This window comes from Molossus molossus, unplaced genomic scaffold, assembly GCF_014108415.1.
Source record: "Molossus molossus isolate mMolMol1 unplaced genomic scaffold, mMolMol1.p scaffold_m16_p_7, whole genome shotgun sequence".
In the NCBI taxonomy this organism is placed as follows: Eukaryota; Metazoa; Chordata; class Mammalia; order Chiroptera; family Molossidae; genus Molossus; species Molossus molossus.
In genome coordinates this window covers 49,573,748-49,601,699 of record NW_023425401.1, presented here as the reverse complement: position 1 = coordinate 49,601,699, position 27,952 = coordinate 49,573,748, and the positions used below count along the sequence as shown (strand labels likewise).

Sequence of the window (27,952 nt, the reverse complement as noted above, 5' to 3'; positions counted from 1 at the left end):
CAGTCACTTATTAAAAGGGGAGATCCTCCTTATTCTACACCTGGGTCCTGCTAAAATAGTTTTGGTGTAGTTTCAAGGAATTTGCATGTCTAAGGACATGATTTGGCAAAGGCAGCCCATGAATTACACTGAGGAGCAGAGATATAGGAACTGTTTTAGTCAACAATTCAGAAAATTGTGGGGTAAAGATATCAAAAACTGGAGCCTGTGAATAATTTTCTCAATTGCATGAGAAGTGTGAATATTATTAAAAAGAAAATTTTATTTTAATCCTAAAGAAAATAGAGAACGATGACTAAGTGATTCTTGAAAACTCCAGTGTACTTTGTAAAGTTCTACTGTAGTGCATAGAACTACATTTAACCCAAGTTAGGAGGTAAGTGATTATAGAGTAAATCCTAAAAAACAAAAGAAAAAACTTTTGATTAATTGGTGATTAAATGAAAATTACTCTGAAATGTAATTGGTTTTGAATAAATATATGATGGAAATACTAATTTTGAAGCCACCAGGCTTAAAAACAGTTCTATTTGGAACAAACGCAGATTTTTCAACAGAATATAAAAGGGCATTTCCCTGGGCCCATCTTTATTGTTAAAGATTTGTTTTCTAGAAGTGAGATCACTGGGTCAAATGGCAATTCAATTTTTAATTTTTTGAGGTAACACCATAGTGTTTTCCATAGTGGCTGCACCAGTCTGCATTCCCACCAGCAGTGTACTAGAGTTCCCTTTTCTCCACATCCTTGCCAACACTTGTTTGATGCTTTGTTGATGGCAGCCATTCTGGCAGGTGTGAGATGATACCACTTCTAGGAATATACCCTAAGAAGCCTGAAACACCAATCAGAAAGAATATATGTACCCCTATGTTCATAGCAGCACTATTTACAATAGCTAAGATCTGGAAACAGCCCAAGTGTCCATCAGTAGACGAATGGATAAAAAAAGCTGTGGTACATGTACACAATGGAGTACTATGCAGCTGTAAGAAAGAAAGATCTCTTATCCTTTGAGATGACATGGACGGACCTGGAGAGTATTATCCTAAGAGAAACAGGCCAAGCAGAGAAAGACAAATATCATATGATCTCATTTATTTGTGGAATATAATGAACATAGCAGTCTGAAGAACAGGGTAGTCCCAGAGACGTGGAAGTAGAGTACAGACTGACAGTCCTCAGAAGGGGGGGTTATAGGGAGAGATAAACCACAGAACTTATATGTATGTATGCATAACCAATGGACATGGACAACAAAGCTGGGGACGGGGTGGGGAGGGAGGGTAAGGAAGGTGTCAATGGGGGAAAAATGAGAAACATCTATAACAAAAATAAATAAACTTTTAAAGAAATAAAAAAAAAAAAGATTTATTTTCTTTTTCTTTTTTTATGGCGAGGAGAGTAAATTACTCCTTTAAAGGATTCCTCATATTTTTAATTTCAAATAGTCTTTTTGCAGTCTTCTTTAAAATCACTGTTTTGTTGATTTAGAAACAGTGATCCACCTCCATATTACAAAAAAGAACTAGAAATTGCTAAATTTTAACCTTGGCGAATGCACCAAAACAAATACGTTGTAATATAATTAATCTGTTCAATGCTGTTTTATTTGCAGATTCAAGAATGGCTTTGTTTAAACTGCCAAACCCAGAGAGCGATGTCAGGACAGCTTGGAGACGGGGGCAGAGTGCCTTCTACACCATCAGGGCCGAAAGCCTCTCCTATGCCTGTCCCTCCAGAACAATCGCCTCAGAAAACAGCAACGCCTGGTCAAGTAAAAGTTAAAAAGAAGGAACAAGAAGTAAAAACAGAAGGTGAAAAAATCATTCCAGAAAAAGTAAAAGAAACACCTTTAATTGAAAAAATGCCCCCCAAGGTCACCACAGATCAAAAACAAGAAGAGAGTAAACAAAAAAAAGACAAAGCTTTAGCCCCTCAAGAGAAAAAGACAACCCCTGAAGACAAAAAGCCACTTCCAGAAGAAAAAGAGCCATCCCCTGAAGAAAAAAAGCCACCTCTTGAAGTAAAAAAACCAACTCCTGAAGATAAAAAGCCTATCCCTGAAGACAAAAAGCCAACTCCTGAAGACACAAAGTTTCCCCCAGGAGCTAAGACATCAGCTCTGGAGGAGGAACAGAAACAAGACTTACCTGAAACTCCAGTACAGACTGCTGAAGAAACACTGGAAGGCAGAGTGGTTCCACAGGCCGAGCAAAAAAGGAAACCACCACAGGCTCCCAGGGAGGATTCACTGGCTGGGGTGCTTCCGAGTTTGCCTGAGGGAGGTGATGGGCCGACTCAAAAAATAATCGATCAGCCGCAGGCAGTCTACACCGCAAAGTCTGATCAGGTGGAACCTGGGAAAGAAAAAACAGTAAGTTAATGTTTTCATAACTTTGCACTGTCTTATGTATATAATTTACTAATTTTTATCTAAATACATGGAGTGCTTAATGGTAATTATGTAAGTAAAGCCCTTCAATTAATGGTGTTTTCAGAAAAGTGTAACAGTTGTTTGCTAAAATGAAGAACTTTAGGTTTTTTGATAGCTTAATCTAATTTAGTAAAGCATAGATATAAAATTAATTTTTCTAGCTTTTATGTCTATCAAATAAGTTACCCAAATCCTATAGAATGCTAAGGAAGAGCTTCTTACCATTTTAAGTTATTCCCTTATCTCTACACTATGAACATAAAATCAGTGTCCTTCTTTAATACAAAATAATGTGTTTTTAAATTTCTATTCATTTATCCACTTGGTTTAATAAGAATCAACAAGTTTTTCCCCTCATTTAAAAGCCTTTGAAGTTATGTTCAGCCATAAAATTATATAACTGTTATTGCAAAAAAATGTGGAAAAAATAAGACATTAAGTCATTTTTATTAAAAAATTTACTTTAGTATTTGGTATGATTTTAATTAATGTATTCTGTTTGGAGTATTGTTCAATGTGATTAATATTGAATGGTTATTTATAATCCAAGCATAATCTGAAAAAATAAAATATATATATATATATATATATACACACATATATATATTTTTTTTTCAGTAGAAACTTTTAAGAGTGCCCCATCTTAACCAATATTTATACAAGCAATAATGTCATTTTTACAGGAACTCTGATTTTTCAGATTACAAGAAATCTTGCAATATATCTGGTTGAGTAATTTTAAATCACAGATGCTAGCAATGACTTACAGGAAAATAAAATGATTAGCATTAAAAGTTAGTAACAGAACTCTAATTAGACCCTATAGTCCATCCAGACTTTAGATCAGTTGTTTTGTTTTGTATTTTTTGTTGTTTTGTTTACATTTTTTAACACAGGGTTACTAACCTACCTCTGGTATACGAAGCATGCCTCATTAAGGAAATGGTGATCTTCCTTTGTTATATAAATGAGTTTATCAGAGTAAGAGAAAGCAAATGCCAACATATATATTCCCTACTCTGATGTCTGGATTTAGCCACCATCACCACTACCACCACCAACAACAACCACCACCACCCATCGATGTGAGAGAGACACACTGATTGATTGCCTCCCACACGATCCCAACCAGGGACTGAACCACAACCAAGGTACATGTCCTTGACCAGAATCAAACCCATGACTCTTTGGTCCACAGGCTGATGCTCTACCATTGGGCCAAACCGGCCAGGGCTCTCTTTGTCTTTCTGATCTTTCCTTATGAGTTCTTTGATTGTGGTTATTGCTTTCTCTTTCCCAATCTCCATATGATGAGGTTTTTCTTTGAGTTCTGTCTTCTTTCCTCATAGTAGAGTCACATGAACAGTTTTCCTAAGTCCACTTGTGTATCTTTGCCCCTCTTTTAATTGTCAGATGCATTTTCAAATGCTTAATAGATCACCCCACTTCAAAGCCTCATTGTAAGCTGGAACTCAGTATATTAGAATCTTATCCACTCTCTAAAAGTCAGTTTCTGCTCTTGACTTTTCTGTTTCTGGTAAGGACACCGTCATTCACCCTGTCTCTGATTTTCCAGTCTGAGTAATCTGAGGTTTCTTCTTACGTGCTCTTTGCTCTCCACATCCAGCTCATCACACTCCTGTTCATTAGCTCCTATTCCTAGGGACACTATCCAATTTATGGCCTTCATGACCTTTCACCAATTATTTGAATAATCAGTGGTCACTGCACCTTCTCAAAAAGTAATAGCAGTCTAAGATAATAGAGTTGTTGGGTAGTTGTTTTCTAAGATTCAGACAATTTAACTCTTATCACTCGAATACTTCTAATGATCCTCTATTGTTTGTTGAATATAATCTAAACAATGTGTCGAATACTTCTAATGATCCTCTATTGTTTGTTGAATATAATCTAAACAATGTGTCCTAATATTTTTTAATGCACTACTTTTTATATGATCTTGCACCTTTATCACTTTCTATCATTTCCTCTTATTACTACTTTTTCTTTTATTTCACAACCTCAACATGTATATATTTACTTTATTTCTAAATTAAATATGTGCAATAAGTTACAAATATATTATTTGTAATATAAAATATTGACAAATAAAATAAAAATCAGTGAAAAAAACAGAAGTTATTTTATTATATTTATTTAGATGTAGATACATTTGACCACATTAAAATATGATTAATGATGGTATTTTTTAGAGAGCATTGACTGGCTGTGCTTCAACATTTTAGAAAATCTGAGTCTGAAATTTTTCTGATAGTTATTTGAAATTTAACTTCTAAGTTTAGCTTATTTTTATATTTTGACATTTAGTTTTAATGACTATCACAACAACAAAAAAGATAACCCACAAGTTTTGGAAGCAATACCAGAATTGGAAGAAGTGGATCAAAGATTATATTTGTCAAATCTTACTATCTGTTTTCTAAGTTTGAAATTGAAAACAAAATTTTTTCTTAATTGTAGAAATTTCATAAATAAATGTTAATGTTCTCTGATAAGAGTCATCAGAAAATGAGGTATTTTTGTGTTGTTTTAACAAATGTCTTTGAAACACACCAATTCTTTATTTGGAAGATTTATAAAGAGAATAAAATATTCTCTTTAACGTTTGTTAAATGAGCAGATATGGCAGCTTTTAAAAATGACATGTCATTTTACATAGCATCATCACATAATTTCCAAATATCACATAATTTCATAATTTCAAAGGAGTGTTTTCACATCATAATTTTTTGGAAGAGATAGCTATTTTTATTTTTTTCTTAATACCTGAAAGTGGCATACTGCTGATAACCAGGATTTACTTTCTTCCTAAATATCTAATAACTAGTATATTACTGATAACCACTTGTCATCATCAAAATGTTGGGCAGCTTTGGCATTCTTCCAATTTTGTTAAAAAGAAATTAAATCTTCACATTTATAACTTTTCAAATTAATTTTATATGAGATAATCAGTAAGCCTCTGTGATTAAAATAAATTCATATGCCCCAGCAGGTTTGGATCAGTAATTAGAGTGTTGGCCCTCAGACCAAAGGGTCCTGGGTTCAATTCCTGAACAAGGGCACCTGCCTGGGTTGTAGGTTTGAACCCCAGCCCTGTGAGGGTCATAGGGGAGGCAACCAATCGATGTGTCTCTCTCACATCGATGTTTCTCTTTTTCTCTTTCCCTCTCTCCCTTCCACTCTATCTAAAAAGTAATGAAAAAAATATCCTTGGGTAAGGATTAAAAATAAATAAATAAATAAATTCATAGTTATCTCTCAGTACAAAATATTAAAGATATATTTCAAAATATAAAGGTCTCATTAGTATACAACATGTACTACATCTGTAAAATCTTGAGACACTGCAATTCTGGCTTATTTGTAACAGATAGAAGTAAATAAATTTCATATATACTGCTATCTCTATAACCTTACCCTTAAAAAAATAATAATTACAATCAGAAAAGCCACTCCTCAGTATTTAACATGTAGTATTGTATTATAAAATATACACACCTTTATTATACAAATCTCTCAGTATTGAGACTATCTTCATTGGTACATTATTTCTTAGTGTCTCACAATAGTAATTTTTAAAGGATTTTATTATTGAAACAAAATTATTGAACATTATAAACTGAGCATGTTAAAAATATCTTGTAACCTTGTGTTATTTACATTGTTCTAATAATTTTCCCCAAACCTTCCACAGTTTTTTCTTTGTTTCATCTAACAATATTTGCTGACAAAGACATGCAGTTTGATTTGTCACCACATTGGTTTCTACAGACTACTACTGCACTATTTTTTCATGGCAGAAAAAAACTTTCCCCAAATGACATGTGATTTTTTTCTACACTATTAAGACAACGCAAATAAAGATTATGTCTTTATTATTCAACTTATTAAAAATTTATAAAGTACTGGAATATCTATTTGCTGAAAATAATGTAAATTTGTGATGGTGTCATAATATCACTTGATATAATGCAAAAACACATTATGTGTTTAGGCAATGTGTTATTGGCAATAATAGATGTAAATACAGATATTAAATAGTTTTCCTGATACTGTCAAACATTTTTGGCCAAATTATGTCTGGTCTGATTCAACTTGGTCATTGTTGCTTTCACCTTGTAAAGTTGCTTATGAAAAGCTTATGGCAATATAAAGTTTAAGCTTCTTTATTAATTTTTGTATGTTTCTTGCATTATTAATATTCTTTAACACATGAATTTTTTGAGAGAATCTTTTTAGAGAGTATTTTGTCTACCATTTACTTATTACATGAAAGTTGGTTTAGTTGAAAATGTGTAATATGAGCCGCAGATCTGCCTAACTGAACAATAAGCTTCAATATAAAGGAGAACAAATGAAATGGCTGCGTCACTACATCTTTTCCTTACAGTATAAATTCCAGTTTTCTCCCACCATTTTCACAGACCATGTGACCCACTAACATGAGAAATAAATGAATAGTGGTGTCAATCTTTTTATTAAAGTTAGCAAAATATAATTTTGGATTGAAAATACAATAAAAATCTTAATGTTTACTTTTTATAGTCCATTAGATACATGGGAATACTTGCCTGGGTTTCTGCACCCATGGTCAAGATGCCTAACTTTATAGCTCAGCTTGGCTTTCTCAGCCCCCTAAAGTATGGCTCCAATATAACTTTCAAACAACCTAATATTCCCCACAAGTGAGAAATAGAAAACCAGCCACATAGTCCTCTGTGTAATTCTTGAATGTTACCTGTGCTCTTTCCCTCCTGAACCTGTCCTTAGTTCTTACCTGGGCATTGGTACTGCACCTGACATCGACCCTGTCAAAAGTCCTGCCAGGGCCTCTGCCGCTCTTCTCCCTCGCGGCAGTCACTCTTGCTGCTGGACCCCCTCTATTGATGAGTTTTAAATTAGCTTTTGTTGGAAATCAAAATAATACTCTTAATTTACATTTGACCTTATTCTGGGTACTGTGTTAAGTCCTTTTTCTGTCAGTTAATCCACATGACTAATGATGAAGTAAATGTTATATCTGTTATAAGGAGGCGGAAACTACATTTCTTTGTTTTATATTTATTATTATTTTTATATATTTATTTTAATTTTATTATTATTATATATTTTTATTTTTTATCCTCACCCGAGGACATTTTTTGCATTCATCTTCAGATAGAGTGGGAGTGAGAAAAGGCAGGAAGAGAGAGAGAGAAACAGCGCTATGAGAGAGACACATCGACTGGCTGCCACCCATACTACCCCAACCAGGGCCGGGGACAAACTGCAACCGAGCTATGTGCCCTTAGTGGGAACTGAACTTGGAACTCTCAGTCCGTGGGCTGACGCTCTAATCGCTGAGCCAAACTGGCCAGGGCTAATTTTATTATTTTTTATTGTTGACAGTATTAGAGATGTCCCCCAAGCCCCCATCAGCCCCCCTCCTCCCAGCCGCTGTCTCTCCCCAGGCCTTCCCCACATTATTGTAGTGTCCATTGGTTATGCATATATGTATATAAGTTCTTTGGTGAGTCTCTTCCTGGCTCCCTTCCCCCCCCCCCCCCCCACCACTCTGAGATAGAAACTAAATTTCTGTGCCCAAGCTCACGTGGCTGGATGGCTGGGAAACAGCAAATCTAAGATTACAGTTCAGTTCTGATTATAAAGGGTGAGCTTCTTAAACACTACACATAATGCTTCTCCCTTATGATACTTTTACCATACTGCCTTTTTATTCTTATAATCATATTTATCTCTTGGCAGCTCCCACTTTGATCCTAACCACTTTGTGGAATTTTTTATTGTTTATATATTTCTTATTTTATTGATTCATTTATTTGTCATTTGTGTCATTCATGTTATTATAGTATATCATTTGCATTTCTTTTTAGTCCCATCATTTTCTTTCCATTCATTCCTGTCTTTCAAAATGTGTTTGTCAAGTGGAATTGAAATTTATTCTGAAATATAGTGAATAATTTGAAAGATACATTCTTCTTTACATTTTTAGCTTAATATTTTAAAATTACATGTTACTACAGAATTCTCTTTTTACTTATATACTTAAACGGAAAACTGCTTATCTACAGTTGACACATTACATTGAAACACTGTAGTTTTCCTGATAAAAACCTGTACTGTAACATCCATTAGCATAAACTTTTATTTCTGGTTAAAATAACCCAGGGGTTAGCATTCAAGTTACATATAGCCATTGTATATAGTAGCAGCATAATCAGATAGGATGAAACACAATGAGGTTTTCTGAGGTGGAAATGATTCCCATATAGGTAGGACTATCTGCTTTTTTTCTCCAGTCTCAGTTAACTGTATGGACTTAATCTTGTTTAGAGTGTTTGGAACACTCAGATTGGTGATCCATTTTTACTGAAATACTCTGTAAATGAGTCAAGTTCCTTCATTTGTTGTTTTACTTTGACCCATTGAAATAAATGACATGGAGGAAATCAACCAAAAACTTGATATTGCACCCTTTGTACAATATTCTATTTAACTAGGAATTCAGTTCTTAACCCCAGTAATATTCAGATAACTTTCATTTACCTTCAACATGGAAGGCTAAAAGTTTCATTTGGGCAAAGGGCAGAACTAAGTGTGGTGGTGCAGATGCGTCTTGGTGTATTCTTCACTACTAGATATGTCTCAAGACATTCTCTATGGAAAGAGTTTCAAATAGGTCTCAACTCACTGCCTTTCAGCAATAAAATATTGTAAGGAAAAGGAATTCTCTACTCTACTTATATTGGCAAGTAAAAAAGATATGAATCTTAGCCTCTAGAAATTTTACGTTATTGTTTCATATAAACAGACTAGGAAGGTTCAAGTAGCCATTATTCTATACATTGGAAAAGCGCAATACGTAATAAAAAATAAGTCAGTATAATAGAGACTAATGGAAAATGTACTTAGAAAAATAAAGGGAAAATGTGTTCCTTAGGGGAGCTGAAAATAACATTGCTATTTTGTTTTTTTTGTTTTTTTTTAAGTATGTTTAAATTATGGCTGTTCCCACACACTGCCTTCATCTAAGATGACAAACAAAATTCTCTTGCACAGGGTAGATACCTGGAATTTTACTCTTATGTAATAATTTCAGAGTTCATTCTAGATGTATTTTGTAAAAAATGAAATGGATAATTAATTTTAACATCTGTTATCTATTCAAACGAAGAAAATAACACAAAATAAGAAAATCCAGTGATATTTATTTATTTATGTTATCTTATTTTTTTTATCCTCACCTGAGGACATTTTTCCATTTTTTGTTCAGATAGAGTGGGGAGAGAGAGAGAGAGAGAGAGAGAGAGAGAAACATCGACGTCAAAGGGACACATCAAGTGGCTGCCACCCGCACAACCCAACCAGGGCTGGGGACAAACTGCAACCGAGGTACATGCCCTTAGTGGGAACCGAACCCTGGTCTCTCTGGACCACAGGCCGACGCTCTACCGCTGAGCCAAACCGGCCAGGGCAAAATCCAGTGATATTTATATACATATGTATATGTGTTATATATATTTGTGTGTGTATAACTCAGAAAGAACTATTTGTATCTATTCACTTCATTAAATCTTAATAGGTTACTAAATAGCTTAATATTCCTCTCAAAAATAAGCATATAGCCACACATTTTAAAGCAACTGTGAGAAAACACTCAATCTTTTAGTTCTAGAGATATTTAGGAGAAAGTAATCCCAGTGATTCCTTCCTCACAGAAATGCTTTGATCATATTTCTCTAGAGTTACAGTACTTCAGACATCCATTTGAAGTTTTAATCATTAGAGAAAATCAGACTCAGCTTACATACTGTGTTTTACATTCCTCTCTATTCCATCTACTTGTTCATATTTGATCAAATTATTCCCTTGTTAAGAAACATTATTTATGAAGCAAGGATTTGTGATGTTAAACCTGTTTAGAACCAGTTAACCTACGTGGGTACAAACTACACTAGTTCTCACAGCTGTTATCTCATGAAGGAGAGTTGATAGCCACAGAAGGATAAGTGGAAGGACAGATGAGTACCCCAGTGTGGTGATCTCTGTGTATGAAGAAAAACTTGTTTAAATTTTAGCAGTAGGTGAAAAAATGAGTGTGTAGGGAAAGGGCCTGGTTGGTGTACAATCTGATGATTAAAAAGTTAACTATGATAAAGAACAGGTAACTCACCTGTGTTGCGGACTTTACACCTATGCTACTTAGTATGATAAAAATTGACATTATGAATTTTTTCAATATATCCTGGTATAATAAGTACATGACCAAATGTTCCTTCTGAACAGTTTACCCAAATGCCCTTTGGTCACCTGGCATGATTTCCTTAGTTAAACATTCCAAACCTTTAATCTTAAACCCACAAGCCTGTTGAGCAAAATCTTCCCAGACTTTTGCCACCTTATAATATGGAGAAGAGGAGTCCTTGAGGATTGGGAGGGTCATCACAGCATCATCATAAGTAAATTATGAATGAATCCTGTGAGGAGTATGGAGGAAAGAGACCAAGAAGACAGAGACAGGAGGGAGAGGGGGGTAGAACATATTCTTAAAGAAAAAAGGAAATCATGAACATGAGATGAAAGGTTATATAAAGGGGATTTTAGGGTAGGTGTTTTGTTATTTATGTGTGTGGGTCTTCTGTCTAATGTATCTTAATTTCTTTTGTCACATTATATATGCTTGGTCCTAATCTTGTTTTTGTAAAATGTCACTAGAACCTTCAGAATCTATTGTATAAAACTATAACTTACCTTTTATTATACTCAATGAATTGTTATATATAACAATAGTAACATTTCTTCTATGTATGTATAGTTTTGTTACATTGTTATGTTTTATAATATATGCAGACACAAAATAAAGAATACAAATGACTTCATCAAACTTTGATTATGAAAGATCATTTTCTAGCTCTTTTATTCACAACATAAGGAGCTTAGATACTCCACAACTGTGTTTATGGTGTTTACTGTGATTTAGTGAAGCTTGGAACAAAAAATAAGAAAAGACATAAAAAGCATATTGGACTCAAAAAAGTGTGCTCTGGCTTTCTGTGGAATTTGAGGAGATGGAAGTATCCCTCTACTGTGACCATCCAGAAAGATTTATTATTAGAAGGCTGTTTTCCGAGCTTTCCTCTTCAATGTGTAGCTCTTCAGAGAAAGAACCATAGTTGGGGGCTCATTAGCCCTACTACAATAGTCTCATAACTGCAGATCAGTAGCCTTTTTCTGCAAAGACATCTGAAATGGTCTAGAGAGCCCTGGCCGGTTTGACTGAGCAGTTAGAGTGTCAGCTCACAGACCAGAGTTGCAGGTTCAATTCTGGTCAAGGGGCATGTACCTCGGTTGTTGTTTGTACTTGGCCCTGGCTGGGGTCATGCAGGAGGAAGCCAGTGGATGTATCTCTCTTGCATTGATCTCTCTCTCTCTCTCTCTCTCTCTCTCTCTCTCTCACTCTCTCTCCTTCCCACCCCTTCCCACTCTAACTGAAGATAAAAGGAAAACTATGCTGGGGTGAGGATTAAAAAATAATAAAAATGAAATGGTCTAGAGAAAGTAATTCTTGTTAAATAGAAGAGCAGGCATTGCTTTTTGAATTAAAGCTGTGAAAAATATATTAGACTGTCTTTTTTAATTCAGCCAAAGCATTTTGCTCTACAATGTATTCAACATACATCTCTAACCATACATAATAAAGACAGGTATTGAGATGAAAATGAATGTAAAATTATTATCAACAGCTTGTTATTGTTGTTGTTAATCCTCACCCGAGGATATTTTTCCATTGATTTTTTTTTAGATAGAGTGGAAGGGAGGGAAGGAGAGAGAGAGAGAGAGAGAGAGAGAGAGAGAGATTGGTTGCTCCTGCATGATCCTGATTGGGGCCAGGGATAGAACATGCAACCCAGGTACGTGCCCTTGACTAGGAGTCGAACCTGTGACCTTTCAGTCCAAGGGCTGATGCTCTAAACTCTGAGCCAAACCAGCCAGGGCCAACTTTTATGTTTCAGAACTGTGTAGGTAAAGGAGGATGAGGAGAAGGAGTCGGTGAAGGAGGAGGAGAAAAGGAAGGAAGGAAAGAAGAAAGATGTTTTTGCATATTTGTCGTTTGTTATCCAACCTGACATCTGTTCATTTTGGCTATAGATGGGTTGGAGGAGCCCATGCCTACACACCTACTGAAAATATTAAGATGGTTAATTCAAGATACAGACTTAATGGAATCAAGGTGACCCCATAGGCAAGTGTCCCTGTGCAGTTCTTCATCTGACCTCTTCCTTTCATAAAGTTGTGGGGTTTTTGATGTTCTCCTTTAAACATGGAAACTAATGGGGTCATCTGGGTTTCATTTTGCTCATAGGTTTTTAAATTTTGGACTTATGCAAAAAGTCTTTATGTTTAACATTTTTATTTAAGGCCTCTGATTCTTGAATCAAATTGTTATTATAATCTTATCATAGGAAATCAGTAGTTCAAGTCTGTTTCCATTCACAAAGTTAGTTGTTGAAAGTAGTTGATGACATAGCTAAGTTTCCCTGTATCTTTTCCTCCCTACTAGGAAAAGGAAGAGGACAAATCAGACACCTCAAGTTCTCAGCAGCCGAAAAGCCCACAAGGTCTGAGTGACACAGGATATTCTTCTGATGGCATCTCAGGATCACTTGGTGAAATTCCAAGTCTCATTCCAAGTGATGAAAAAGATTTGCTCAAGGGACTCAAAAAGGATTCTTTTTCACAAGAAAGCAGCCCATCCAGCCCCTCAGATTTGGCTAAGTTAGAAAGTACAGTCCTGTCCATTTTGGAAGCCCAGGCAAGTACACTTGTTGAAGAAAAATCAGAAAAGAAAACACAACCCCAAGAGGTTTCTCCTGAGCAGCCTGAGGATGAGCAGAAAACTCAGAGTGTAACTGAAACACTGAGAACTACAGTTTCTGAAGAGAAGCTCAAAGAGAGTCAAGAAGAAAAAGATACTTTTACAAAAGATGGCCAACAAGACGCCTCTTCCAGAAAGGACCACAAAGAAAAGTCTGAGTTTGTTGATGACATAGTTATAAGAAGACAGCCTTATGATTCCATTGAAGACAGTAGTGACAGTGAAAACTCACCTGTTCCACAAAGAAAACGGAGAACTAGTGTTGGTTCGTCAAGCAGTGGTGAGTATAAGCAGGAGGACAGTCAAGGATCAGGTGAAGAGGAGGACTTTATTCGAAAACAAATCATAGAAATGAGTGCTGATGAAGATGCTTCAGGTTCTGAAGATGATGAGTTCATTAGGAACCAACTCAAAGAGATTGGTGGTAGTACTGAGAGCCAGAAGAAGGAAGAAACAAAAGGGAAAGGGAAAGTACCAGCAGGGAAACATAAGCGACTGACTCGAAAAAGTAGCACAAGCTTTGACGATGATGCAGGGAGACGCCATTCATGGCATGATGAAGATGATGAGACATTTGATGAAAGTCCTGAAATTAAATACAGAGAAACCAAAAGTCAGGAGAGTGAGGAACCTGTAGTTGCTGGAGCAGGAGGGCTACGTCGATTTAAAACAATTGAACTCAACAGCACCATAGCAGATAAATATACGGCAGAGTCATCACAGAAAAAAACAACATTGTATTTTGATGAGGAGCCAGAATTAGAAATGGAAAGCCTGACAGACTCTCCAGAAGATAGGTCAAGGGGGGAAGGGTCTTCTAGTCTTCATGCTTCCAGCTTTACTCCTGGCACATCTCCTACATCAGTGTCATCACTCGATGAGGACAGTGACAGTAGCCCGAGTCACAAAAAAGGAGAGAGCAAACAGCAACGCAAAGCTCGGCACAGATCACATGGTCCTCTGTTACCTACCATTGAAGATTCTTCAGAGGAAGAGGAATTGAGAGAGGAAGAAGAATTATTGAAGGAGCAAGAAAAGCAGCGGGAATTAGAACAGCAACAAAGAAAGAGTTCTAGTAAAAAATCAAAGAAAGACAAAGATGAACTTCGAGCTCAGAGAAGGAGGGAAAGACCAAAGACACCACCCAGTAATCTCTCTCCCATTGAAGATGCTTCTCCCACAGAAGAATTACGTCAGGCTGCAGAAATGGAGGAACTCCATCGATCTTCCTGTTCTGAATATTCACCTAGCATAGAGTCAGATCCAGAGGGTTTTGAAATAAGCCCAGAAAAAATAATAGAAGTGCAAAAAGTTTATAAATTGCCCACAGCTGTGTCTTTATACTCACCAACAGATGAACATTCTATTATGCAGAAAGAAGGTGGCCAAAAGGCATTAAAAAGTGCTGAGGAGATGTATGAAGAAATGATGCATAAAACCCACAAATATAAAGCCTTTCCAGCTGCAAATGAACGAGAAGAAATGTTTGAAAAGGAGCCTTTGTATGGTGGGATGCTAATAGAGGATTACATTTATGAGTCTTTAGTGGAGGACACATACAATGGTTCAGTCGATGGCAGTCTGCTAACAAGGCAAGAAGACGAAAATGGCTTTATGCAACAGAGAGGGAGAGAGCAAAAAATAAGACTTCCAGAACAGATTTATGATGATCCTATGCAGAAAATTACAGACCTCCAAAAAGAGTTTTATGAATTAGAAAGCTTACATTCTGTTGTGCCTCAAGAAGACATTGTTTCAAGTTCTTATATCATCCCAGAAAGCCACGAGATAGTGGATCTGGGTAGTATGGTAACTTCTACCAGTGAAGAAAAAAAATTGCTAGATGCTGATGCTGCCTATGAAGAACTTATGAAGAGGCAACAGATACAGTTAACACCTGAATCTAGTCCAACCCAACCGCCCATCAAGGATGACATGACTGAGTCCACTATGGACTTTGATAGGTTGCCCGATGAATCTTTGACATCAAGTATTCTTTCAGGAGCATCTCTTACAGATTCAACCAGCAGTGCAACACTCTCTATTCCAGATGTTAAAATAACTCAACACTTTTCAACAGAGGAAATTGAAGATGAATATGTAACTGATTACACAAGAGAAATTCAAGAGATAATTGCCCATGAATCACTGATTTTGACCTATTCTGAGCCTTCAGAAAGTGCTACATCTGTCCCACCCTCTGACACCCCTTCTCTCACATCATCTGTTTCTTCAGTTTGCACCACGGATAGTTCCTCACCCATTACTACTCTGGATAGCATAACCACAGTTTATACAGAGCCAGTAGACATAATAACTAAATTAGAAGATTCTGAGATTTCTTCATCAACATATTTTCCAGGCAGCATTATAGACTATCCAGAAGAAATAAGTATATCTTTAGATCAGACTACCATACCAGATAGTAGAACTAGTGCAGATCATATTGCAATTTCTTTATCTGATATGACACCTTCTATCTTAGAATCTGAAGAAACTAAATCCAAGGGGCTAATTGCTGACACTATTTCCACTGGCTTATCTATGTCTGAAAAAGGCCCAGTGAAGAAAGCCAAGAAGGAAACTGGGAATGGAATTATTCTGGAGGTTTTGGAAGCTTACAGAGATAAAAGGAAGGAGTCTGAGGCTGAACTAACAAAAACTAGCTTATCTGAAATTGTGTTTGATCAACCACCTTCAGGAATAGCCCTTCCAATGAAGGAGCATGTCTCAACTACATGCTTTGTATCTGGAGAGGTCTTTGGTCAAGCAAAACCTGCATCTCAGTTACCATCAGGCAGTCCTTCTGTTTCCTCTCTTCCAACTAAAGCACGGCCATTCCTACGAAGTTCTTCGTTGGATACATCAGCTCAACCTCCTCCCCCACCTCCTCCTCCCCCTCCCCCTCCCCCTCCACCCCCTCCTCCTCCTCCTCCACCACTTCCTCCACCAACCTCACCTAAACCTGCTAGTCATCCTAAAAAAGAGTTAACAGTTGCAGCTCCAGTTACTCTAACTATGACAGCTACTTTAGCTGACTCTGTTACTGTAGAGACCACAGCTGCTCCAAGGAGTAATGGGTTACCTGTGACAAAAATATGTACCACTGCACCTCCTCCTGTTCCTCCTAAGCCATCTTCAATTCCATCTAGACTTGTATTTACACATAGAGCTGAACCAAGCAAACCTCCCATTGCCCCCAAACCAGCAGTTCCTCAGCTTCCAGTCACTACACAAAAAACAACAGATACACACCCCAAACCAACAAGTCTATCTTCAACTTCAAATATGACATTAAATTTAGTCACTTCAGCAGACTATAAGTTGCCTTCTCCTACCTCCCCACTCTCCCCTCACTCTAACAAGTCCTCACCAAGATTTTCCAAATCCCTCATGGAAACTTACGTGGTTATCACATTGCCATCTGAACCAGGGACTCCAACAGATTCAACTAGTCAAGCAATTACCAGTTGGCCCCTGGGATCACCCCCCAAAGATATGATTGCCACTGAACCAGTATTTTCTGTAGTTCCTCCTATGACAGCTGCTGAAATTTCATATTCATCAGAACAGAGCCTGTACATCTCAGGAGCTTTGGAGACATTTTCTGCTATCCCTGTCACAATGTTATCTTCATGTCAAGCAGCCCCAAGTTCAGTTACACAGTTTCTTACAACTGAAGTTTCTAAGGCTGAGGTTTCATCAGCAGCTAGAGGTACAGTCCCTAGTATTGGTCTTGGCAGTGTCTCCATAACAATTCCTCCAGAGCCTCTTGCTTTAGATAACCTACATTTAGAAAAGCATCAGCATAAAGAAAATGGAAAGTTGCCGCTGATCGGCGATGCCATTGATTTGCGTACAGCACCAAAAGTAGAAGTTAAAGTAACTGAAAAATGTATGGATCTTTCTGTTTCTACAATGGATGTGAAAAGGCAGACCACATCAAATGAAGCTTATGGGAGACAAATCAGTGCTGTCCAACCCTCTATTATAAATCTCAGTGCAACTTCATCAGTAGTGACTCCACTCTCCCTGGTCAGTGAGACAGTGACTGCTGTCACGTGCTCAGCTAGTGCAAGTTACATCTCAGGCACGGAAAGCCTAGTGGTTCTAGAACATGCAACAACACCACCGCTTCAGCTTACTACATCAAAGCAGACTGAGCCCCCCTACAGGATACCAAGGGGCCAGTCCTTTCCTACAGTTAGGCAAGAAGCACCAATAAACTTATCTTTAAGTACATCAGCACACGCAATGACACTGGCTACTACAAAGCCTGTCACTGTGCCTCCTGTTGGTGTCACCAATGGGTGGACTGATAGCACCACATCCCAGGGGATCACTGATGGAGAAGCAGTGGATCTCAGTACAACAAAGTCTCACAGAACTGTTGTAACAATGGACGAATCTACTTCAAGTGTGGTGACCAAAATAATAGAAGATGATGAAAAACCTGTAGATCTGACTGCGGGGAGAAGAGCTGTGTGCTGTGATGTGGTCTATAAGTTACCTTTTGGAAGGAGCTGCACAGCACAGCAGCCTGCAACTACTCTTCCTGAGGATCGCTTCGGTTATAGAGATGACCACTATCAGTATGCTCGACCAGGGCCGTATGGTTACAGAGGGATTGGGGGAATGAAACCTTCCATGTCTGATACTAATTTAGCAGAGGCTGGACATTTTTTCTATAAAAGTAAGAATGCTTTTGATTATTCAGGAGAAACTGATGCGGCAGTAGATCTAACTTCAGGGAGAAGTTCTACAGGTCAGTATGATGTGGCAGCAGACCTATCCTTGAAATATTATTCTGGTGTTCCTCATCTCATTTCAGGATGAAAATGTGGTCCCTTTTTTCCATTTTGTTACTTTTTCTCTTTCTTTGGATATTTTGGCAACATATTTTGGAGTACATGTGCGCTTTTATTCTTCATTTTTTAAAATTTGTTCTACCCAAAGTCATCTGCATGTGCCTGCATGTTCGACATCGCTTTTATTTGGCATCTCATTAGGTTAACCAGTGAATTTGCATGCAGTCCTATTTATTATGTTCGTCGAGACTGAGAGCTCTTTTAAACCCAAAAAAGCGTCATTCATTCTGGGAACTGGACTATAACTCTACCCTGTATTTCAGGTGAGGTAATGGATTATTCAAGCAAGACTGCAGGTCCATATCCAGAAATACGACAAGTCATTTCAGGAGTTGGGATTAGTACCCCACAGTATTCCACAGCACGAATGACTCCACCTCCAGGATCCCAGTATGGTGTGGGCAGTGTTTTGAGGTCAACTAATGGTGTTGTCTATTCTTCAGTGGCAACTCCAATCCCCTCTACATTTGCTATCACCACACAACCTGGCTCAATTTTCAGCACCACCGTGAGGGATCTGTCTGGTGTGCATACAACTGATGCAGTGACTTCATTATCCACCCTGCAGCAGAGCCAGCCGATGCCCAGATCATATTTCCTAACAACAGGTGCATCTGAAACTGACATTGTAGTAACTGGTATTGATATGGATGCCAGTATGCAAACTATTACTATGGAAACTCTCACTGCTGAGACAATAGACTCAATTCCCACTTTAACCACAGCATCTGAAGTGTTTTCTGAAGTGGTTGGAGATGAAAGTGCTATTTTAATTGTCCCCGAAGAAGATAAACAACAACAGCAGCTAGACTTGGAGCGTGAGCTCTTAGAACTGGAGAAAATTAAGCAACAACGTTTTGCTGAGGAATTGGAGTGGGAACGACAGGAAATTCAAAGGTTCCGAGAACAGGAAAAGATCATAGTTCAAAAAAAGCTAGAGGAGCTGCAGTCTATGAAGCAGCACCTTCTCTATCAGCAAGAAGAGGAACGTCAGGCTCAGTTCATGATGAGGCAGGAGACATTAGCTCAGCAACAGTTACAGCTGGAGCAGATCCAACAGCTGCAGCAAAAGCTTCACCAGCAGCTAGAGGAGCAAAAGATTCGCCAGATCTATCAGTATAGCTATGATCCCTCTGTAACTGCTTCTCCACAAACTACGACAGAACAGGCAATGTTGGAAGGTCAGTATGCTGCCCCAGAAGGCGGTCAGTTTTGGGCAGCTGAAGATGCAACCACCACAGCCTCAGCTGTTGTGGCAATTGAGATACCACAAAGCCAAGGCTGGTACACAGTTCAGTCTGATGGCGTCACTCAGTACATTGCCCCACCTGGCATCCTGAGTACAGTTTCAGAAATACCTTTAACAGACGTTGTTGTAAAAGATGAAAAACAACCCAAAAAGAGAAGTTCTGGAGCTAAAGTCCGAGGACAGTATGATGAGATAGGGGAAAGCATGGCAGATGATCCCCGCTGTTTTAAAAAGATAGTAGACAGTGGTGTACAAACTGACGACGAAGAGGCGGCAGATCGGAGTTACGCAAGCAGGAGACGGAAAACTAAAAAGAGCGTTGATACAAGTGTCCAAACTGATGATGAAGATCAGGATGAATGGGATATGCCTACTAGATCAAGGAGAAAAACTCGTGTAGCAAAATATGGTGACAGCACTACAGAGGCAGAGAAGATCAAACCCCTTTCCAAAGTCTCCAGTATAGCAGTTCAGACAGTGGCAGAGATATCTGTGCAAACTGAACCAGTTGGGACCATACGAACACCTTCGATACGGGCGCATGTGGATGCCAAGGTAGAAATAATTAAACATATTTCAGCACCTGAAAAGACTTACAAAGGGGGCAGTTTAGGATGTCAAACAGAAGCAGATTCAGACACACAGAGCCCTCCATATCTGAGTGCCACATCTCCACCCAAAGACAAGAAACGCCCAACACCTTTAGAGATTGGTTACTCATCTCACCTTCGGGCAGATTCCACACTACAGCTGGCTCCTTCCCCACCCAAATCTCCAAAAGTCCTTTATTCACCCATCTCACCACTTTCACCAGGCAAAGCCTTAGAATCAGCCTTTGTACCTTATGAAAAACCCCTCCCTGATGATATAAGTCCACAGAAAGTACTGCATCCAGACATGGCTAAAGTTCCCCCAGCGAGTCCTAAGACAGCCAAGATGATGCAGCGGTCCATGTCTGACCCCAAGCCTCTGAGTCCAACAGCAGATGAAAATTCCAGGGCTCCTTTTCAGTATACCGAGGGTTACACGGTAAGAGTGATTCTTTTCAGTTAGAAGACAATACATGAGTTGATGTTAACCATGTGTTTTCAGACTTTAGGAAGCAATAAAACTCGTGATACCTTAAGAACCTAGTTCCAAATTTCAGCGAGTTTCAAGTCATTAGTAATTTGGGCAAGAAATAGAAATGTATACATTCCCACAAAAAGAAAACATACCATTTTCTGAGGTGAGAGGAGAAAGAAGTTTATTATTTTATGACTTAATGAAATTGAAAATTTTGTTTTACTCTTAAAATTTCCAAACTCTTTATTGTAGACTGTAATTTAAGTGAATTTAATTAATATTCATTGATTGATCGTATAAACATTGGATATAAGCAGATAAGGCAAAAGATGGCCATAAATTTAGAGTCATGGATACTGGAATTCTTAGTGGAAAGGTCTTTGGAGATTATCTAGTCACTCTCTTCTTCCTCCAACCAGAATGTTTACATAAAAGGGTCAGGACATTTACTGCTTAAAAGAACATTTCTAAGGCAGGCAGATGAAAGTGTGATATAATCTTCATTGTTCATCCATGCTTATTTTATTTCTGGCAACTATCTTAGTCTAAGATTAGGTAAGCCTTAGTCCTGGTGCATATAAGCAAAAATAATTTGTATGTTTCTTTGAATAATAGATATTAATAATTATTAATTATTTAGAAATATATAGTTATGCTTCAAAGAGAAAAGAACATATATAGATATTTGGGATGCATTTGTGAAAATCTCTATAGCTAAAAATAAAAAATGTTAATAATCAGCAATAAAAACAGACATATCCTACTTAAAACCTAATCTATAGTTCTTTAGAAGGTTACTTATAAATATAGTTCAACTTAAGTTTCCCCTAATACACTGGTTTCTGAACTCTAGGTCTTTAAACCCAGAAGCTTTTAAATAGGTTTTCCTGAAATATTGCTATTATTTCCACTGACTCATATACATAATGGAACAAAAGTAGGCTTACAATTGTGAGTATGTGACATACAGTTTATTCTTGTATTATTATTTATCAATTATTGCATTATTTTCCATACAAGTAACTGTAAACCTACTTTTGCCCCACCGGGTGTGTGAAACATTGGCTGTCGACTGAGAAATATGCTGTTATATATGATTGTAAGCCTATTTATAGGTATATGGACTTATCAGTAGCCATATTAATAAGTTACAAATTCATGTTTAAGTTTTCTGTTGGCATTTTGTTATTATGGAACTTCTCAAACAGTATATCCCAAATGTAAAACTGTTTTCATATTGGGGGACAGAGGTCACAATTGTTAAGTCAGGGAACCACTGGTACAGTGAAGTTTCATGTAGTTCACAAAGAACTATTTTATATGTAACTTTGTTTCCAGAATTAAATCTATTGTGAGAAGTGATTATAACTCAGTTATAATAAATAGGTATTTTCACAGCTGTGGCCTATAAAGTCAACTAAAGAGTTACTTGGAAAACTGAAAATGTGGTTTTCAATAGTATTTGAAAGTAATGTTCAAGGCTTCTGTCACTAGAAAGAATAGGCTTTTCTGGCTGATGTATTGATCATTTACTTAATCTATGGCCCTGAACTCTTAATTCAAACAAACTCAGTTAAAGAAGAGATTCAAACTGTCAATATTTTTTCTTCACATATTCACTTTGGACTTGGAAGTTTGAAATGAAAGATAACAGTGGATTGCATGAGTTGCATTACTTATTGTATCAGTAATATTGGCTATTTAATTATAGAAGTTGAGTAGAATTACTAAATAATATCCTGAACCTGAAAAATCCTCTGTGTATTGAGCGGTGGAACAGAATTCAATAACTCATTTTTTTAATTGGTCAAACTTCATGCATGCTTTAATATGGGATAATTGTATACAAACTCAAAGACACGGTTTTACTGCACAAAGTAGGCCATTTTTATATACAGGCAAATTTTTAACTTTAGATACTTTGATTCTGAAATATGAATTTTACCATTTATTTTCTTGCAAATTTCTAGTTGTGCTTTGAGTCTGTTTTAAGTGAAATTAATTTCTTAATTATAAACCTGGATTACTAAGTATTAGTTGTTCTGAATGAATAATCTTCTAAGTGATATTCACAATGATATGAGTTTAAGTGTAGCTCAGTAGTTTACATAGTCTTAATTTTTTCAGACCAATAAAGCTGAAAAAAAATTGAAGCATTCCTTTGGACTTGAGTCAACACAGTAACACTTATAAAACAGCATGAATGATAAGTTTTATACTATATGGGATTCTGTGGTAAGATTTCCTCTTCCTGGTGGTGTCAGGAAATGTTTCAAAGAGGAGGTTCTGAAATAAGGTGAGATTTCTGCTAGACCATGAAGAGAAATGATGGTCATTGTAAATATAGGGAACAGCAGGTGCAAATGTTCAGACTGGTAAACAGATGTAAAACAAAGAGGCGGAGAATGAAGTTTACTGTAAATGAAACTGAAAATTTACAAAGAAAAGGTCACAGGGAATCTAATTTGCCGAGTTAGAGTTCAGATTTACTTCCCTTGCATCTAGGGTGATTTTCTAAACTGTTCATCAGATTATATCATGCATTCCACCCTTTAAACTCTCCAACAGGTGTTCATCAAATTCGGAATATATTAGAAAATTTTTAACAAGGACTCTTATGATCTGGTCTCTGCCTGTCTCCCAACCTCACTGGTCACTTACCACATTTGCCTGCCCCACCTACCTCGCTATGCTCCAAACACTGACCTTGCTGTTCTTTCCTTTTTTGGATGTGCCAACCCCATCCTCACCCAAGACCCATGTCTGGATCTTTCTCTCCCCAGATCTTTGCCTGGTTAAATCCTGTGCATAAGTTTTCTGCTTAAATTTTACTTCCACAGAGAGGCTATTTTTACCTCATTTTCTAAATAAGTCAACCTATCACCATGACTCCCCATATCTGCACCCTCCTCATTTGTTGTATATATTACTTATTAATCAGATATCACCTTTCTTCTTCAGTAGAACATAGCCTCTACAACTGCAGGAATTTTGGTATAGATCCAAGTGCCTAGAACAAAGTAGGCCCACAACATGTATTAAATATATGTATTAAAGGGACCGGTATAGGCATAGAAACAATGGTATAACACATGCATTAAAAAACTCTGACTGCTGCCCTGGCCGGTTTGGCTCATCGGTTAGAGCATCGGCCTGCAGTCCTGAGAGACCCAGGTTCGGTTCCCGCTAAGGGCACGTACCTCGGTTGCAGTTTGTCCCCAGCCCTGGTCGGTTGTGCGGGTGGCAACCACTCGATGTGTCCCTTCACATCGATGTTTCTCTCTCTCTGTTCCTCTCTCTCCCTCCCACTCTACCTGAACAAAAAATGGAAAAATGTCCTCAGGTGAGGATTAAAAAAAACAAAACAAAAACCTCTGACTGCTTACCTTTTAATTCCCACAAACTAGACTCATCCTAGCCAGTGTTGTTGATAATCTAAACTGATATCCTCTTTGCATAAGTTGTCAATTATCCTCAATTTTTTAAATTTGGACACTGATGGGCCCCAGATGAGGACTGGGTCTGGGCCATGCCAAGAGTTAGTCAGTCAATTACACTTTATTATTATGTAAATGTCTGAAATACTGAACACAAATTGAAGTATGTTTAGCTAATAGTCCAGCATCTCACAAATGAGGAACAAAGCTCAGAATAGGCTATCGACTTTATCATGGTACCTTAATAAACCAAAGACCTGGCCAGAATTAGAATATTAGACTCTGCACTTTATAGTTTTTATCCTTTATTTGTCTCTTTTGATACTTATTCAACATTTTAAATATTTTTCTTACTAATTCAGTGCCATGCTTGGTGTCTGTCTTTTTATCTTGTCATTCACTCTGCTCTTTCTAAAATTCCAGTTTAAATTCCTCTTAATTAGGTTTATTCATTTTTAAATTTATTCTTGTTTGCATTCAGTCATTATCTCATTCATTCATTGCTCTTTTCCAGACACTCTGGAAAACTAAAAATATATGATGAACAATAGAGGCAGCAATCATGCCTAATGTCCTACCATTGGGATCATTTTACTCTTCTTGCCCATGTATTGTATTGGTTTGCTAAGGCTCATAACCAAGTACCACAGGCCAGGTGGCTTAAACAACAGAAGTTTGTTGTCATAGTTCTAGAGATTAAATGTCCAGAATAAAGGTGTTGATTGTGTTGATTCATTTTGAGGGCTGTTTCAGGGCTCTCTCCTAGCTTCTGCTAGCCTCTAGCATGTTTTCTCTTATAGTTGATGGTCTCCCTGTGTGTCTTCACATTGTCTTCCCTGTCTGTTTCTGTCTCTGTGTTAATCCTATTGCTTAGGTCCCACACTAATGACCTTGAACTAACTTGATTACCTTTGTAAATACCCTGTGTCTAAATAGTTAAAAATGCACTATGTTGCATTTTTCGTTTGTTCACAGACAAATGTGGATTGTATTTTTAGTTTGTTTTTGGTCCTCTTTCCCTACACATTTTTTTTTTTCTTAGTGACTATTTCACAAGCTTTCTTGGAGAACTTTAATTATTATTTTCTTCATTATGGGTAAACATTCCTGAAGTTTTAAAACATTTGTCTTTATTGTGCCATTTGGAACATCAGAAATTTAAATTTTATTTCACTCCACTATATAGGAATTCAGCTATGTGGCATAAGATACTCTTAATATGGTTTTACCATCATAGACCTTGGTCATATCTTTGAACCAGAAATTCCAAAGCAGGAGAACATGTTGTCTAGTTAGTATTTCACTGGCATTTGAGTTCATGCTACCCCTAAGATATCTTATCCATTCAGTTGATTAAAATTAGCATTAATTAACATAAAATCATAAAATAATAGACACTGTAGAGTTATTGGAGATCACTTCATTGAGTTATGCAATATTTCCCAGTATCTATCTGTAAGGGGTGAGCAATATCCCTTTTCTAGACCCCTTTACTCTGGTATCAAAGTCAAAGCTTTGAAGCCAATTCTATTTTTTGACAACATTTATGTAACCAAACAGTTTTGTCTTGCAGCCTACCTTTCACAAATACGAATTTTTAACTCTGAGTAAAGATAGAAAAAATCACCACATTTTTTTCTTAAATCCTTTAATTTGCTCTCTAGGAAAATTCCCAAGAGGTCCAACTAAAACAAAGTCAGAACTTAGTCCTCCCCAAGTAATTAAGCTTGCTACTTAGATATAACTTGATAATAAATTGTTTGTTTTCATCATGATTTAGAAAAAGCACAGGAAGAAGTATGGTTTCAAATGAAAGGTAATATGTAAACAATGATGTTCTAACTTTTATCAGTAGAATCCTTTTTCAAGTTAAAATGTTTTATGGGCCCTGGCCGGTTTTGCTCAGTGGTTAGAGCATTGCCCCGAGAGCTGAAGACTCACAGGTTAGATTCCCGGTCAAGGGCATTTACTTCAGTTGTGGGTTCGATCCCTGGCCCCAGTCAGGATTGGTTGTGCTCAAAGCAACCAATTTATGTGTCTCCCTCACATCGACGTTTCTCTCTCTCCCTTCCTCCCTTCCTCTCTATCTGAAAGAAAATCAATGGAAAAATATCCTTGGGTGAGGATTAAAAAAATAATAAATAATAAAATTATTTTAGAGTTTAAGCCAGAATCCTATTGCTAAACAGGTGGAATTCATGAGGTGATTTTTACAAGAATATGTTTTGCTTCACTGATTGCTGTTTTCATAGATATTTTTAAGATTTTTGGAACCATTTTATGTCTATTTCTAAGAGTAATTTTCATAACCTAAATTGAGAAGTTTTATTTCTGTCAATTTTATTTCTGTCAGAATATACAGTTTAAGAAATAATGTCTATGATGACCCAGTGTGACTTGAAGAAAATATTTATTAAGTGTATTCTTCATTACTGTCTTTGAAAAGTAATGTAAGAGATCAGTCTATTAAAACTGATGAAAACACCTGTTTTGTAATGCTAGTATTTACATATGTCAGAAAGATTAATCATATGATTTAGGATTCTCTAACCTGCTACCTTAGCTTCTACTGAAAAATGTAGTAATCAACTTAAATGATGATATAAAAATCTGTGAAAGTTTGACGTAAATTTGAGGTATAAGGTATACAGTAGCATAACAATATATTCCAGTAGTTGCTTGACATTTTCTATCATCATATTGAACATCAAAATATAGATTTATAATAGAATATATTCATATACATCCACCCATACAATAAACATATATACATAATATACTTAGTGCTTTGGTAGCCTTGTATAACTAATAAAATGTTTTCATATGCAGTTGGTTGATTGAGATTTAAACCACTTATTTTTTGTAGGCTTTATGTTTATTTTTATTCCACATGGGGAATCTGAAGTCTAGGTCAGTGTTCTTTTTACCCCCATTCCCAGATAACTTTTGCATCAAATGAGGCCCCACTATTCAACAGCATTTTCTTTTTAGTAATGTTCTGTATCTTGAATTACATGAAGTTTGAATTAGGAGAGCAACAGAACAAGTGCGATGAGTTAAAACTGAGTCTTAAATGAACTGGCTAAATAAACTGAGGTACTGTAGCCTGAAGCTATATACAACAAAGGGAATTTTTATCTATTTTATTATAACCTCAAGAATGAGTTAAAACAGTTGAAAAAAATTAACCTTAATGGTTGAAAACAATGTAAGAAATCATTAAAGTAGATTATGGAACTGCTATCTCAGTAGTTTTTTGGCTGAAAAAATTTTATGCAATGGCAAATAGAAACAGTTTTGTGAAGAAAAATATATAACACTCCTGAGCAAATAAAATATTAGTTAAAATAGAAGATTTGAAGCTAAAGGTGATGGTTACACTCATCACTTCCACTCCTCTTCTCCCTTCTTGAGTGAATGATTAAATAAAAGTGTATGAAAAAAATATACATACAAAAATTGTTTGGGCTCACTGATAAACTATTTTATTTACACAAGTAAATTACCTTTATTAGATTGGACCAATTTTTAATTTATTATCTGCTAGGTAGTATATTTTTAGCATCATAGGAACAAGTCAAGTTCTCATTGTTTTTTCAGATAAAACTCAGCCCTAAATCACAGATTTTAGTCTCCAGACATAGAGCTACTTGTATGTCTTAGTCATTTACTTCTTTGACTCTTGATGAAATAACTGCTTAAAGTACTAAAGTACTTATTAATGCAAATTGTTTATAATACTTCATAAAAGACTTGATGTTGCAACATTAATTTTCCTTTTCACATCAATAAATGTGCATGAATGTCTTCAGTATGTCAGGGATATTAAAGTGATAGAAATATTTCTAACAAAACAGCTCTATTATTCAATATTATTGTATTTTTATTTTATTTTAATTATCTTTATTGTTGAATGTATTACAGATGTTCCTCATTTTTCCCCCATTGACACTCTCCTGCCCACTCCAGTCCCCCTCCTGCCTTTCCCAAAACTGTTG

General features: G+C 36.7%; 1 protein-coding gene across 1 annotated transcript in view; it reads left to right on the top strand.

Annotated features, from left to right (window-relative positions):
• Positions 1–27,952, top strand: part of PCLO (piccolo presynaptic cytomatrix protein) — a 416,657-nt gene that overhangs the window by 199,179 nt on the left and 189,526 nt on the right. The window contains exons 4-6 of the mRNA XM_036247507.1: positions 1,617–2,375; positions 13,021–18,100; positions 18,467–20,481. Of these exons, the coding sequence (XP_036103400.1) occupies positions 1,617–2,375; positions 13,021–18,100; positions 18,467–20,481 (7,854 nt within the window). The remainder of the gene's footprint in view (positions 1–1,616; positions 2,376–13,020; positions 18,101–18,466; positions 20,482–27,952) is intronic.